Here is a 14,413-nt window from a genome sequence, read left to right as displayed (position 1 = left end):
TGGTCAGGATTAATGTAGCAGATGTTCAAATTTTATTCATACTTGCACAAGACTCAGAGTTGATAGTCCTGCTCCGTAATCACTCTGTTTTTCTCTAGTCAGTAACACTTGGTTTCATCATCACGGAAAACATAGTTGTTGAAACCAGAGGTACATGGAAGGCATTTCATGATACAGAGAATCAAGCCTCTAATCTTTCCGAAATCCTGTTACTAAGCAGTACAAGTGGTGACAAACCCTTTTGCTCTTCTTGTTCCAGGCAATTCCTGATTTTTTAGTAAAATATGTCCCCTTTTGAATCAAAGTATAAAATTGAAGCCTGTGCTCTGCTATTACCGCTTTTTCTATACTTGAGTCAGCCGGTAGCCGCTGCACATACCCATCAGCCTCAACCTCTTCATTAGTTCTTCTGTTTGAAAGATACAGTGATCAGGCATGAAAAAAGGCTTAAGATAGCACAGTGTGATCTCTTGGAATATGAGATAAGTGATATTAGTAATGAAATGTTCCATAAATCATCTTTATCTGCACAGCTGGGTGGGACTTAAAAGGAACCGGGTCAAAAAGACAAGTACGTGTCTTCGCCTTTGCATTAGTCAAAATGCCTAAGGCCAGACTGTAGCTTCACCTGACACGGCTTTCATCATGTTGCCTTGCAGAGCTTGTCTTGTTAGAAGTGCTCTTACAGTTCTACAGTATTACTACTCCTCGTTGCAAACAACAGTATCTCATTGGACTCCTGCTTCGTCTGCCAGGACTGTCTGATTCTGTCTAAATTTTAGTGGCAATAGAAAGCTCAGGAGTCTTGTCTTTGCTGGCAGTTTGTCTTGCCATAACTCTACCTCTGTGTGTCCATTTTATGTTTAGGAGGAGCTAAACTGAGCATATCTGCAGGAGGACGTGATGTGACAATGCTCTCTCCATCTACTCATAACCACAAGTAGAATTTGGGGACCTTTGCAAAGGTGTTGCTGGGGCTTTTCCACTCAGGGGTAGCAGCTAAGCCACGCCAACAACAGATCTGAAGGTGAGCACCAGGTGAGCAATGGGGCTAGGGAGCAAGTTTGACCTCAAACCTGTCTTGGAGGCAATTCCAGGCAGCAGGGCTTCATAGCCTTAGTCTAGGTGATGTGAGGATAGATATGGCTAAAGCCTGGCATGTCTGTAAATCCATGTGACAGATAAATCCCACCTGGATTTATGGGTTTGGGTTGTTACTTTCATTAAAACAATCTCTTTCAAGGATGTGCTGGATTCTTAAGGTTAACGTGGGAAACAGAATAAAATAGCTGGTTGAAAAACCACTGTGTCCTAACCCAAAAGGCCAGTGAAATCTGGGGAACGATTCTTCTTGATTTCAGAGAAGTTTGGATCTGGCCATCACCTGCCCTCTGGCTGGGAGAGAAGTGGAGAGTAAACACAAATGAGAAGTGGGCAACCAAGTATGTAACTTGTGATTGCGATTGACCAGTGAATAAGCCCTCTGTTTGTTCAGGATGTTCAGTGGCCAGATCCACACGTCCAGTCTTGTTTAGATCGCTCTCACAGGAAGGCAACTGCATATTTGTGGCAGGCTTTAGTTGGGAAAACTTCAGTCAAGCCTGTAAGTATCTGTTCTGCTCTACCACCATCACCACCAAAAAACATCTGGTATTTTAACAAGCTTGCACTGCAGATTTCCATGTCTCCAGAATAAAACTCCATCCATGGTGGGGGGAAGGAGGAAAAGGAGTCTCAAACCAAAGCATTCGGGAAACCACAAAAAGGAGGCTCTGTGGCTAACATCTATCTTCGCAACCCAAGCTGGATGCACTGGAGTAGAAAGTCTTGCTCAAAGTGCAGAAATTGGAAACAGCCTGCACTGACGGCTTCCCCACAGGGTCTGCCAACGGCAGAGAACAGCCCCTATTTCCAGCACTCCACTAAGGAGGACAGGGTTGACTGGTGAGGTGCTGAGCGCTTTAATGCACGTGAGCATCAGGATGAATCAAGGACAGGAAACAAGTTGCTGTATGGGGCTTCCTTTAAGGGAAAGCCAGGGCAGATTCTCATCACACCTCTGGTCTAATGCAGGGCCGGCTGAAGTCAGTGGGCTTCAGTGGATGAGGCCTTGACCACAACAGGCTTCGAATTGCATTTCCAGAAGGATTTGCAGAAGTGTAGCTCCAACAATTTCAGCACTGTCTTCCTAAATGAGTAGAAAATCAGGCCTAATGATGGAAACTTTTCTAAGCAACCTGATACTCCAGACCCTCCTAAACACAGAAGTAGAGGGATAATAATGGTAATAAAATAAGAGCCATCCTAAAGGCATGATCCAAACTGTTACCAGTTTCATCCAGTCCTTTCTGTCTGCTGTTCACCCTGGATGACTGTAATTCCTTTGAAAAAGGGAATGTACCTAGAAAGTACTTTTTTTTGTGGTGATCATAGGAAACATTTGCAAAGGAATGTGAAATTTTTCTGGGTGTGTAACACACCCCAAGTTCTAGGTAAGTTGCTCAAATAAAGTGACACTTCATGAGAGGAGGGCACTAAGGTATGGCTGAGATTTGCCACATTTGAGGGCTCTTCGTAACCCACATAATGCCTACAGCACATGAGAAATGGCTCTATTTCAGAGCAGTAGAAGATGGCTCCAAGAAGCACTTCCGTGCTTCTCTATCTCATCCAGGATTGTATGTTTAATTGATCCATCTTCATTAAGCATTTTGAGATCCTCAGAGTTACACAGCAGTACCTTATTTACATTCTCATTAAGGAAAGCAGATGAAGTGAAAGAAGAAAAGAGAGTGTGAAAGACAGCATCAAAGCAAAAGGAAAGGAGGTTCTTTGCAGAATGTTTTCTCAGGTGTAAGAAAGGGTAAGACTGTTTCTAGCCAAAGACTTCAAAGGCAGGGAGCCCCCTCCCCAAGCTGTTGGGCTGGTTGGGTTTGGTTAGGCTTGGCTCAGCAGCTGAGAAGTGACTCAGAGTGACGGGGAGCAATGTTTTTCATGTGTAATCCGGAATGGGTAGGAGCCTTTGTTTGGGAACCTTTGCAACTCCCTAAGTGAGTTCATACCAGTGAGGTCAGCGGATAAAACATATCGGAGACAGGTGAAGAAATCACCCTGGCTTTTTAACGCTTGTGTTTTTAAATATTTCTTCAGTGCTGCTCGGATTAGTCCTGTGCTGTGTCTGTTCTCAGCTTGGTTCTCTTGCCAGCAAGAGGACGCTGAATGTAGTGAAATAGTCTTGTGGTTACAGAGGTAGCTAATCCAGGACCCTTTTCTTCTGCAGACATCCTGCATGACTCGAGTCCTTCCATCTTAGACCCTCATTTGTAAAATGGCAGCACCTGCAGTGTCCCTGGAGAAGTGACTTGCCTGGGTGTCTGCAGTCCCCAGCCTTGTGCTGATTTCACAGAGCCTTCATAAGTTACTTAAGAACAAAGAATAAATAACAGTATGTTGCTCAATAGTTACGCCCCACAAATGTACATGGTTAGGAAGAGAATTTCTCTCCCACATGCAACAGAGCAAGATTGTTTGGTTTGTGCAGGACATTGTATGACACAGCTTCTCCTCGAGCAGGGAAAAGAAATACAGTGACACAGGAGACCTCCTCCTTATCCCTATGTCCCTTTGACTAAGGGACAGGGACTGAAGGCACTTGGAGGGAGATAAGGAATTTTTAAGCATGGGCCTGCAATTTGGAGCACTTTGAAGTTGCATGGGCTAATGAAGAGAACAGTTTGTCCTGGAAAATGGGAAGTCGGGGTGGGACCGCTGGCTCTCGATGACCTGTTGTGTAGCACTGGCTAATTTGCCCATTGTCTCTCCCGTCTATTTAAATCTGAAGCTCTTGGGGGCACCATATGTATTTACACAATGGGGCCACGATTTCCATAGCGCTTGTGCTAATTATCCAACACAAATAATTAATGGATGGAACAAGTTCTGGCTCCAGGGTTGAGCTTCTAACCACCTGCCCTGCTTATGACTTTAGGCCAATTTGATTGCAGCAGAGTGAACACAATGCCGTGAAGAAAACCCAGCAAATTATTCAACTTTTTCCTAAATGTAAAGGCTAAATGTCCAGTAATCCTAAACCACATCAGCCCTTTTCTTCACCTAGGCTGGCTGCATCCTCCTATAACTGCTAAATGCAAATAGTTGAATGAACCACCAAAACCTTAATGCTGTTAACCACTGCTGGATATTACTGTGTTGCAAGAATAAGAGCGGCAGTAGCAAGCTCTTGGATCAATGCCATCACTTTATTACTTATTACTTATTTTTATATAGCCTTTGGCATGGCAAGAAGTCCTTCTTTAATTATAAACAGGAATGAAGAAGCCACAAGAGGAAATCATACAGTATTGTAGCCGGATAACTGGTACTGCACTGATTACACAGGGGCTCTTATCAAAGCTGACACAGTGCTGGGGCTGTGCAGATATTGTGCTGGAAGCCACAGGCTGTGCGTGGGAGAGAGCCTCGAAGCGGACGTAAGAGCAGTGTAATTCTGCTGAATTGAATTCTCCATGGAGAACTTTTTTGTTTCGTTTTTCTCTCTTTCTCCCTCTCTCCCCCTGCATTAAGGAAATAGGAGAAAAGTAAAGACAGGTCCTGGGAGACGAAGAAATAAGATAAATGTGTAACCTTTTCACTTCTCCTTTCAACATGTTGGGGCAGGGGGGAGGAGAAACCTCGGTTTGACACAGAGATGAGCTATGGATAACGACAGTTGTTTGTGGAACCATGAGAAAACTCTTGAATCCCATTTAAGTCTCTCCCAAGAAGTGAATAACTACTGTTTGTTTATCTTGCCAAAGCCTTTTCAGTTTTCTGGAAGGACTGTCAGCCCCACCTTCTGTGTAGGCTCTGAGGATCCTGTCCATAGTAGTCTCAGCTTCTGTCACTTTACCCTGGTCTGCGCTGTCCTCTGTGCTCAGCCTCACTGATATGTGAGGCTGCTCTGAGCACTCCCACGTGATCTCAGAACAAGTCTGCCTGAGACTCAACAAGAAGTCACCAAAGGGCTGCTGAAGCAGAGGCCATAAATCTTGAGTTTTTAAATTGTTCCTCCACCACCAATCTGCTGTGAGACCATGGGAAGATTTCTTCTGCTGTTTTGGATGCCATTCTGTCCGCGGGTAGATGCATCTCTGGGGAGAAGAACAGCACAAGGCTGTGTCTGTCCCCTTTCAGCCCTGCTTTAGATGGAGCTTCTGCTGGGCGCTGCCATCGCTCAAGCTCTTGGCACTGCACGGTAGGAACTGTGCTTTTAGCAAAGGTAATGTTGGCCTGGTCAAACCTTTGACTGCACCAAAACAGGGATACTGTGGATCAGTGTTCCGCCCTGCTATTCCCTTGCAGAGCAGAAGGCAGCTGTAAAAGTGCTAGTGTCGGTTCTATAGCTGATAAAACCCTTTCTATCATTTCAGGCTATAAAGCTTCTAAACTGAAAGTCAAGGGAGGTTTGTACACACACATGCTCAGGGCTTTAAGCCAGGCTGCCTCAAGTAACTGTTCTCCAAACGTGACCAATGATTTTTTTTTTTTTTTTTTTGCTTGAGATCTTCCCATTTGGTCAGATGTTGGCCCTGCCTCTGTAGATTTAAACTCTTGCAATGATCTTATAGCAGATCCTGTGGGCAGCTACAGATTTTCAGAAGCTCCTTTATTTTGTGGGGTTCTATATTAGCAAAAAGAAGCCTATTGAGCCTCATTGTCTTGTTTTTCCCCTCAGTTCCCACTCGTGATTATTTTTCCAGCCAACACTCATTGAAGGCCCATAAATAATCGTGTCAGAGCTGCAGACATCTTCCAACCCTTTTAATTTTTTTCCAAAAGCCCCAGATACCATCAGTGTTGACTGAAGCCAAGCACTGTGGAGGGTTGGTGAACTTGAAGCTTTCATTGCCTACAATCTATAAAGGAATAGAAAGCCAGAACATATTTTTATTGTGCCCAAAGGGGATTCAGATCAAGGGGTTTGGATGAACTTCCTTGTCTTTCTTTGCTCCAAGTACTCCTTTCTTAAAACAAAGTAGATAATTTACTAGTGATTTGGGTGATAATGTGGAGCCAAATTCTTGGTGGTTTCCTTCAGTTAGTTCCCTCTGCAGAGAACTATGTTCTGGTGACATTTCAGCACTATGAAATAGAATCACGGACAGATCCTGCTGAGAGCAACCACTCGCAGTGCTATACCTGGGGATTACATCCACTCAGGAAGACTGTCAGGTCATCGGATTGAACATAAATGCCAGGTAGGAGAAAATCCTCCTGAAATTTAATGTGATGGCGGGTAAGGGATGAATCACCTGATTAACAATGGGAAGATTTCAACAGCTTAGCTCTTTCTCCAAATCATTAAGAAGACATTAGTTCCATTATTTTCCCCCCCTCATTCCTGCATCCTCTTATCTTTAGCATGGTGGTAAGGCAAGGACAGGCAGAGATTCTTCTGTAGTGAGCAGAGTAAAAAGAACAGAGTGGGCACAGAACAAAGATAAATTTCCATCACACATCCCAACACAGCTAGCTCTGGCGTGACACTGGGATGAATGAAATCTGTTTAATTTCTAAAAATGTTCAGAAGCATTTTGTCCAGAGGTTGAGGCACAAATTCCACTAGAAAGACAGGAGGGCACATCCACCTAGGCAGGACCAACATCTCCATTGAGAAATTGGCTGAGCCCAAGCCATGGCAGCATCAGTAAAGGACTCCAACTCGAGGATCAATGCAATGTCTCAGCAGACCAGAGCAGTGTGTACGTGCATTTACCTAAATACTAAAACAAGCGTCATACACAAAAATTATCTCCAGGATCTTCTTTACCAACATACCCTGTTATTATAAAGTTTTCCTCCTTCACTTGTTAGCCATGTACCTATCATACTTCAACTTGTCTTGTAACTCCCTGGGCAAAATAGTAATTTATAGTCTCACAAGGTGCAGTGAAAGATCTGCCAGGTTCAGAATTTTGCATTTTATTATTTTCACTTTTATTACAGAAATAAAAATTGAGCCTGAGTTGCAGTTCCCGGTTTACCTGCCCTCTGGCCCTTTAAATTGAGGTGGGAAAGGAAGAAAGTGTGTTTCTGCTAGGGTAGCTGTTTGTCACCTGGTTCCTATAGGCTTATATCCCTTCTAACTGGCAAGTTTGGGGGGTTCCTGGTATTTTTTTATGACTGCTCTTCTCCTTTTTATTCTAAAGAGGAGGGTAGGCCCTCAAAAATAACGCTGTGGAGTGGTTTTGAGTGATATGCACAGCTCTGTGTGAGGTTTTCAGATGCATCTGATTTGCTTTGTGTTTGTGATACTGAATGGTTTGATTCACATAAGGAAAAAGATGATTTCCAAAAGAATTTGTTTATGGTCTTTCCTTGGCTGTCCTGCTGTTGTGAAGGACTCTCGGACCCCAGAATAGCTGGGTAGTGCTTCTGTTGCTTGCTGCCTTGTCTGGGATCTGGTATAATTTAGCTGTGAGCTCCAGTGGGATCTCCCAAGAACTGTTATAATACATTTTTCTCTTGAACAGCTCAAACTGTGAATAGACAAAACAAACAAGGGAAAGGTGGGGAAAACAGGCACGAAAAATTATATAACTGGCCCAAGGTTGTGCAGTGCAGTTAGAAATAGGCCATGTATCTCTCATACTCAGCTTAATGCCTTGCCCATTTACCCCTCTCTTGCTCCATCCTCATCCATGGGATGATGCCATGGGCTCCCATCTGTGCACAACACAGACAAATCCAGCTGATGAGGGGAAAAACATGCTGCTCACCTCTGAGCTCCCTTGGCATTGAATAAGAATGGCAAAGGCTATATTTGACTAACTTTCTGTATTTTTTATTTTATTGTTTTGCCAGGAGATTTCTGATAATGGACTGATTTTGTTACTTGTGTAAAAGAAAACTCTCAAGGCCCCAGTGTAAGGACCAGCATGTCTTTCAACTGCTGTACCGAACACAGGCCCAGATATTACAGTGTGCAGGTGAAACTGGGGAAAAAGGGAAAAATGGCAGTGTGAAAAGGGACTGTCCCCTAACGGGTGGAAACTGAGGCAAATGATCTTCCAGACCTGACCCTGCAAACATTCACCTGTGCTTAATTTTAAGCATGAGTGGTTCCTTAAAGTCTGTGATTTAAAGGATTACTTGTGCTTAAAATTAAACACACATGTATGGATATGGGGAACTGGATCTTCAATCTTTCTGTGTGTGAATTGGCCACTTCTAACTTGGAAGCATCTCCATGCTCCTGTAACTTTATCGCATAGTAAATACCAAAACAATCTTATCAGCAACGTCTAGGGGGTTGTATAGCACCTAGCACAACAGATCCCTGCAATTACCTGGTGGGGCCTCTGCTATACTAGTACAGGAAAAAATGAACATTTAAGCTGTGCTGTTTCCATCCTTGTCATCTGCCTCCACCTCTGGGTCTCTGAAGTTTCATTTTTTAGGATCTGCTTCAGCCAAGGGGCAGAAACTTACTCTCACCACATTTTACTCATCTACCCTGAAAGGGCTTTACTTTAAAACCCTCCCATTCTGTCACTTCTGTTGTTTTTGTGTAATGTAAATAATCACATTGGGTCTGCTTTGAGGCTGGGAATAGTGATTCTATGCAAGATTGAGAACAACTTTCTTCTGCCAGTTAAGATGTGCTAGCAAGGAGGAGGACATTGGCACTTGGCAGAAAATAATACTCCTCTCAACCCCCGGTTATTAAAAATGGGTCTCAATTTGAAGCATGAGGGTTTTATGTTCTCTTTTAAACCCTTGCCTGGCTTAAAACTGCATATTCTTTATCTTTATTCATGTCTGAGCTCTTTTTAAAAATCCTCCTACGTGTCTTCAACAATATCTTGGAATAATGAGTCCCACTGTCTAATTATGAAATATTTTTTCTCCCAAAGCTTTTTTTAAATCGTGAAAAGTGAAGAAGTTACGATCCAACCCCACAGTACCTCTGCAGCAAGAACTCCAAACTCTGCTCTGAGTTGGGTTGCATGTGATCAGTATCATCCTCTCTCAGCAGCTTATCACCAGCTGCTCCTTTACAGAAACCAGAGATAGAAACACTGCACTGGGCACTTGAATAAAATCAGGGAGTCGCATCACCTACCCTGAACACTCGCTTTAAGTGCCATGTGGTGCAGTTTAACTATTTCTGGAGAACAGCTCTGAAGTGACTGCATCTTGTGTGCCAGGCATGCGATTGTAGCAAGTTAGTGTACTGTAGTTTTTGCCATTTCTCAAGTCAGGCAGTGGCGTGTGATTTATCAGCAGGAACCGCGTTACCAGCATGTCTTCCAAATTAAAGAAAAAATGTTCCATCCTGCCTCATTTAAGCCAGGGAAAGGGGAGCCTGTTTTCCTTGCAGCTTTCTCCATCAGCTAGCTTCTGTGTCACTGAATAAATTTACGTAGCTTTGGATTTGTCTTGCCCAACTTTATTGTAGACATCAACCTGTCAGAGTGAGCAGAGGCTCAGCTTCTCCAACACTGTTGGAGGCTTTTCCCATTTCGGCTCCTCTTGGACCACAGACTGCCCACCCCAAGCAAGGGGAGATGTTGCAGTAGTCTGGGGTGTGGAGGAGGGAATGGGAGAGGATGTGGAGCAGTTCAGAGGTGTCAGCACTGGGACCTGGAGTCAAGCTGGGCTTTTTTCTTTCTTGAGAGAATTTTGGGAGCTGCAGTAGCAGCCCCAGCTAAGTCCATCACCCTGGACCACGATTGTGATTTGCATCCTGAGGACAGCAAATGCTCTCTCTGCCTTTCTCTGTTGTTCAAGTGATGCAGAACAAAGCAGCAGCAGCAGCAACTCAGGCTTGGTGTCATCTTTTTCCATCTGACACAAGCTCTCTGTTAGGGCTTACTTTTTTTTTTTCCCCCCAATGGCCTTCTTGGTTTCTTTCCAAGCTACCAGCATCAGTACAGATGTAGTGATGGGTTTGGGTCCCAAAATTCATCTTTTTCTCCAGTCTTATTTTCCAAGGGAATGGGGGGCCTGGAAAACATGACACAGTCATCATTTGCAAGGTTTAGAGCCTGAACTGAAGTTCGCAATGCACTCTCCCTGCTCCCGCACAGTGGGATGCTGTGAAATTCAGCAATGCTGGTAGTGCCTAACAAGCAGAAATCGGCCATGCTGCAGGGAGGGTTGTGTGGTGAGGGTTTTATGTAACGTGGGAGAATAGGGGAACCCACTGTCTGAGGAGGGAAAATTGCTTATTCCATAATGACTGTTCCGCTGCCTAGTACAGAGTGGAATAATTAGGGTTTCTTTTCTCTTTAATTAGAAAATGGCAAACATAGATTAATCAATTACAAATGCCTCTTTATACTGCAGTGCACTGCAATTAACATTACTTAAATGTGTTAACAAAGTAGGAGGCCTGTATTTGTAAAGCAACTTCTTACGGCTTTTTCTTTCCCCATTTTCCCGGCTCCCAACATGTCTGAACCCTTTCCGTTTTCCCTTTCTGCTCTCACCCCTGCTCCTTCTGCAGAGATTTAACAGTTCTAGATGAGATTTTTAAACCATTATATACCGCATAGTGTTAGTGAAACTGCTCTTTCCAAAAAAACCCCTTTTGGCCGGGCTTGGAGGGCTGGAGGAATTAACCGAGGGGAAGAAGTGGAATCGGCATATTCACTGGGGTCGCACACTACAATAGCAGAGTAAAATCCAGGAAATACAATAACTTGATTCATTACTTGTTTCTTATGCCGCTGCCAAAAGCGTGATTAAGTCACAAAGAGTTCGATTAGGGACACTTGGTAACAAAACCTCAGCTCCATTGACATGGTCTATTTTCAGAGTACATCTAGTGCTTGTGCTCGCAGCTACGGGCCTCTTCCTCATTCGGCATTTAATAGCCTCCACCACCGAACAAAAGTAGCGGAGGACCGAATAGGGGAGAGCGAGGGGAAGGTTGGGGGGGGAGGAAGCCGCTTGCATTCAAGTGCACAAATAATGAAGCAGCAGCAGCAAAAGAGGGAAGGCAGGGTGGTCCGGAGGCTGGAGCCCAGGGTGCCTGGGTCCTGCTCTGCACCCTGGAGCTGCCTGAGCCCTTCGCCTTTTCCCGGGGTGCTCACCTGTGCCTGAGGCCGGAGGAGGACTGGGAAAAGTGCCTGTGTCTCCATCCATTGCTGCCATCTATTGGGAGGAATCGGCTCGCTCTTCCCCCCCCGATTCCCCAGCGGAGCCGCATTTCGGGAAGAGCATGGGACTTCCAGCCCCAACGGCTGTGAGCGTGGAGGTATTCCTGTGCCGCACCGCCTTGATGTGGGTTCTTCAACCTGGAGGGGTTTAGGGCATGCCCTCTGTACACACTCTGTTGCTTTCCTTGTATCTTCGTGAATTGTGCGGTAGCCTCAAATTGCCCTCCTGGAGTCCCAAGCGTTGGCGGCGCAGTTCAGGCTGAGGCAGCAACAGCGTTGCTTGGTAATACTTGGGTTTGTGGTGTCATGGTGGTTTTATGCTGGAAGGAACGGCCCTGAGATTGTAACAAGTATTGGACGGATAGAAAGTATTTGGAAGCAAGCAATCTTAAATTTGGATGCTCCGAAAAATCTGGTGCCTTGCACTGGACCTGCATTGCTATTTTGGGTGGATTTTGTAAAAAACGTGGTGACTGGAAAGAAACCTGTGGCCTCTTGAGAGGGAGAGCCATGTGTTCGCATGGTGCGTGTGCTGCTCCCCTGGCAGCATGGCGTGCCCTGGCCGGGAGGTTTACAACTGTAGGAAGCAGCTATCAGGTTTCTGTAGGTGGTTGTCTGCTCCTTTCTTCTCTACTGTAATTTAAAGACACTTAGCACCTTGGATCTACCCCAAGATGAAATAGGTAGAGCAGGGAATGGTATCGCTCACACATTCATCACAACACGAAGCTAATGGAAAAACAGGTTTTGCTGTTAGGTCACGTCTTTGTCCAGGTGAAGACTAAGGCACAGTTCAGCGTTTTCTGCCCTGCCGAGCGGGTAGTGCCGACGTGATGCAGTGTATTGCTTTGTTTTGCAGTGATCCCCCCAGTTCAAGTAGGTGGAAGGGGAGTTTATGCAAACACAAGCCTCCCCATCTTGCCGAGAGCATCCCCGTTCTCCAAGAGGTGGTCCCAGTCGTCTCCCTTAGATTGGCGACAGGTTGTCCCCTTTTGTACTGCCCTTGGTTATGGCTGGTTGCAAGATGCTGTCTTTTAGGGGGTGATGGGCACTGCATCAAATGAAACAGATGCTCCTTCCCAGCAAAATCTCTCAGGGACTAGCCAAATATAGCAGCAGCGTTCTGCTCTCTTGCAAAGCAGCTCCATTCAAATTCACAGCTGGTGTGTTTCTACCTCCCATATCGCCGTGCAGCTCCTCCAAGCCCCTCTCGCTTCTGCCTGAAGGATATGTACTCAGGTTGCTGCTCTGCCAGCATCCGAGGAATGGGGTGTTCAGCTCCAGCCCCACTTTGTTTGAAGGGGAGAGGGCAGGATGTCATACAGCGAATCTGCATCGCTTGGCTCCATTAAGAAACATCTCATAAAACAGAAGTCATTTCTCAGAGCATTCGTTATATGCCACCTGTGTTTTGTTCTCTGTTGGCACATGGCCACAAGACCTTAGATAAAAATGAAAAGGGCTTTTATGTTTTATTTCAAAAATTTCTAGAACTGAGTAGGTGAAAAAGACTCCATCTTTAATACGTCGCACATGCACTGCTTAGTGACCTGACTGCCAAAATCTGCCCTACCCAAGAGGGAGATCACGTGCAGCCCTGTATGGAGAGATCTTTCCTCTTGTGGGTGTCTTCTGGAGAAGGACATGGACTCTCCAGACCCCAGAAGTTGGCAGAGAGCCGGAGCCTCTGTGCTGTGCTGCAAACCCGGCCCTTCGGAAGTGGCTGGTTTCCACCTGATAATAAAGCTGAGCAAGCCCTGAACTACCTGCTGAACTGGGCCCCCAAGGAAGGAGCCCCGCTGGCTTTCTCTATAGTTTTCTTCTTTTAACGAGCCAATATGTGCTAAGTTTGAGATGTAGCTGATTAGGGTGCTAGCTATCAAGTGTGTGGTTTCAATTTGGGATGTTGCTGGCCATCCTCCCGGGAAAGATGCTTTGAACTGAAGCAGCGGCATGTGGCTCACCACAGCTCTGCTGACACAAGAGTCGCCGAGCCTTTGAGAGAAGAGGCAGAGAGCAGAGCTGCCTCCCTGCTCCTTTCATGCCGTTATGTTGTGAGGAAGCAGGGACCACAGAAACACGCTGGGTGGGAGGCTAAAGAGCTGTCTCTCCTCCCAGATATTGGCTGGCTTGGAACAAAAGTGCGTGTGGGAGGGGTTGCATCTTATATGCTCGAGGATGCAAAGGCAAACAGCTTTGTTATAATGTCACCGACGATGATTTTGGAATTGATAAGGCCAAGGCAGCTGGCACTTCACAGAGCAATAAGGAGTGCTGTCGTGAGGGCGAGGGGGGAAGGAGACCAGAAGTTGGGATGCCAAAGGGGCTGTTCCTGCTTGGGAAGAAAATGGGATGCAGCCATTAAATAGGAGTGACTGGGAATGGGGCTCTGGGGTTCTATTCATGCCTCTAGGAAAGGATTTTGATCTACTGGTGAACAGTTGGGGGTCAGGCTGCCTGCGTCTTCATCTTATTCTGATTACATCTGTGCATCAGTTTTCTGCTCTGTGGAATGAGGATAGAAGGCTTCCCCTTGAAAAAAGTTTGTGGGACGTCATTCATGAAGTAAACTTGAGTGTTGGAGGGAAAAAATATACTAACCTTTTTATTTCTTGTTTTGACACAGATTTTTCACTGTGTGGTTAAGATTAACTTGTCAGTTGGGCTTGTGTTTATCCTCTCAGAAATAAAAAGGCTAACTGAATCAACACATGAACGTAAATAGGGTAAAATCAAATTTTATTGCACGTTCAGCAGTAACATGTGCTTACCATATCATACGGCTTATGTATGTTTAAGTAGCTGCTGTCCGTCATAGTGTGCGTTTATATAATAACTTAGCTAGAAATGGGTTATGCTTGGGGAGATCAACTTTGCAGTGTTGAATGCTTTCAATTTCCTGGAAACATGTTCAGTGCAGTAACTCCTGGTTAGGCCTCTTTTATTACAAAAAAAAAAAAAAAAAAAAAGCTGTTGAAGACAAAATCTCTTGAAGATGCATTTTAAACCTTTTGTATATGAGAAGGGCTGGACCTGATCAGCATAACCTGGAAAGTGACAATTGCTTTTTCTGAGTAGGGGTACTTGGGCATTTTGTTGCAGGCATGTTGAACTAAAAATCTGTATGTTTCTTAAACAGGAAACGTTTACTGAAGAAATAACTTGCAACTAACAAACATAAATAGACTTGCACATAGCTTGAGTTCCAGCTTTGTCTTCTTTGTTTACCAGGAATTTGTCAGACAACT

The 14,413-nt window shown here is 45.0% G+C and overlaps 1 protein-coding gene across 3 annotated transcripts in view; it reads left to right on the top strand.

The window, feature by feature from the left end:
* The first annotated feature begins 4,676 nt into the window (after positions 1–4,676).
* STC1 (stanniocalcin 1) overlaps positions 4,677–14,413 on the top strand; it is a 33,159-nt gene continuing 23,422 nt past the window's right edge. The window contains exons 1-2 of one of the 3 annotated variants that reach the window (XM_049831476.1): positions 5,189–5,278; positions 6,140–6,257. In XM_049831476.1, coding sequence (XP_049687433.1) covers positions 6,251–6,257 — 7 coding nt within the window. In that variant the 5' untranslated portion in view covers positions 5,189–5,278; positions 6,140–6,250. Of the gene's footprint in view, positions 5,279–6,139; positions 6,258–14,413 lie in introns of all 3 variants that reach the window. The other 2 variants (XM_049831474.1, XM_049831473.1) reach the window with 2 other exon arrangements.

This window comes from Accipiter gentilis, chromosome 28 (genome assembly GCF_929443795.1).
Source record: "Accipiter gentilis chromosome 28, bAccGen1.1, whole genome shotgun sequence".
Taxonomy (NCBI): domain Eukaryota; kingdom Metazoa; phylum Chordata; class Aves; order Accipitriformes; family Accipitridae; genus Astur; species Astur gentilis.
This window is presented reverse-complemented; position numbering and strand designations above follow the sequence as displayed.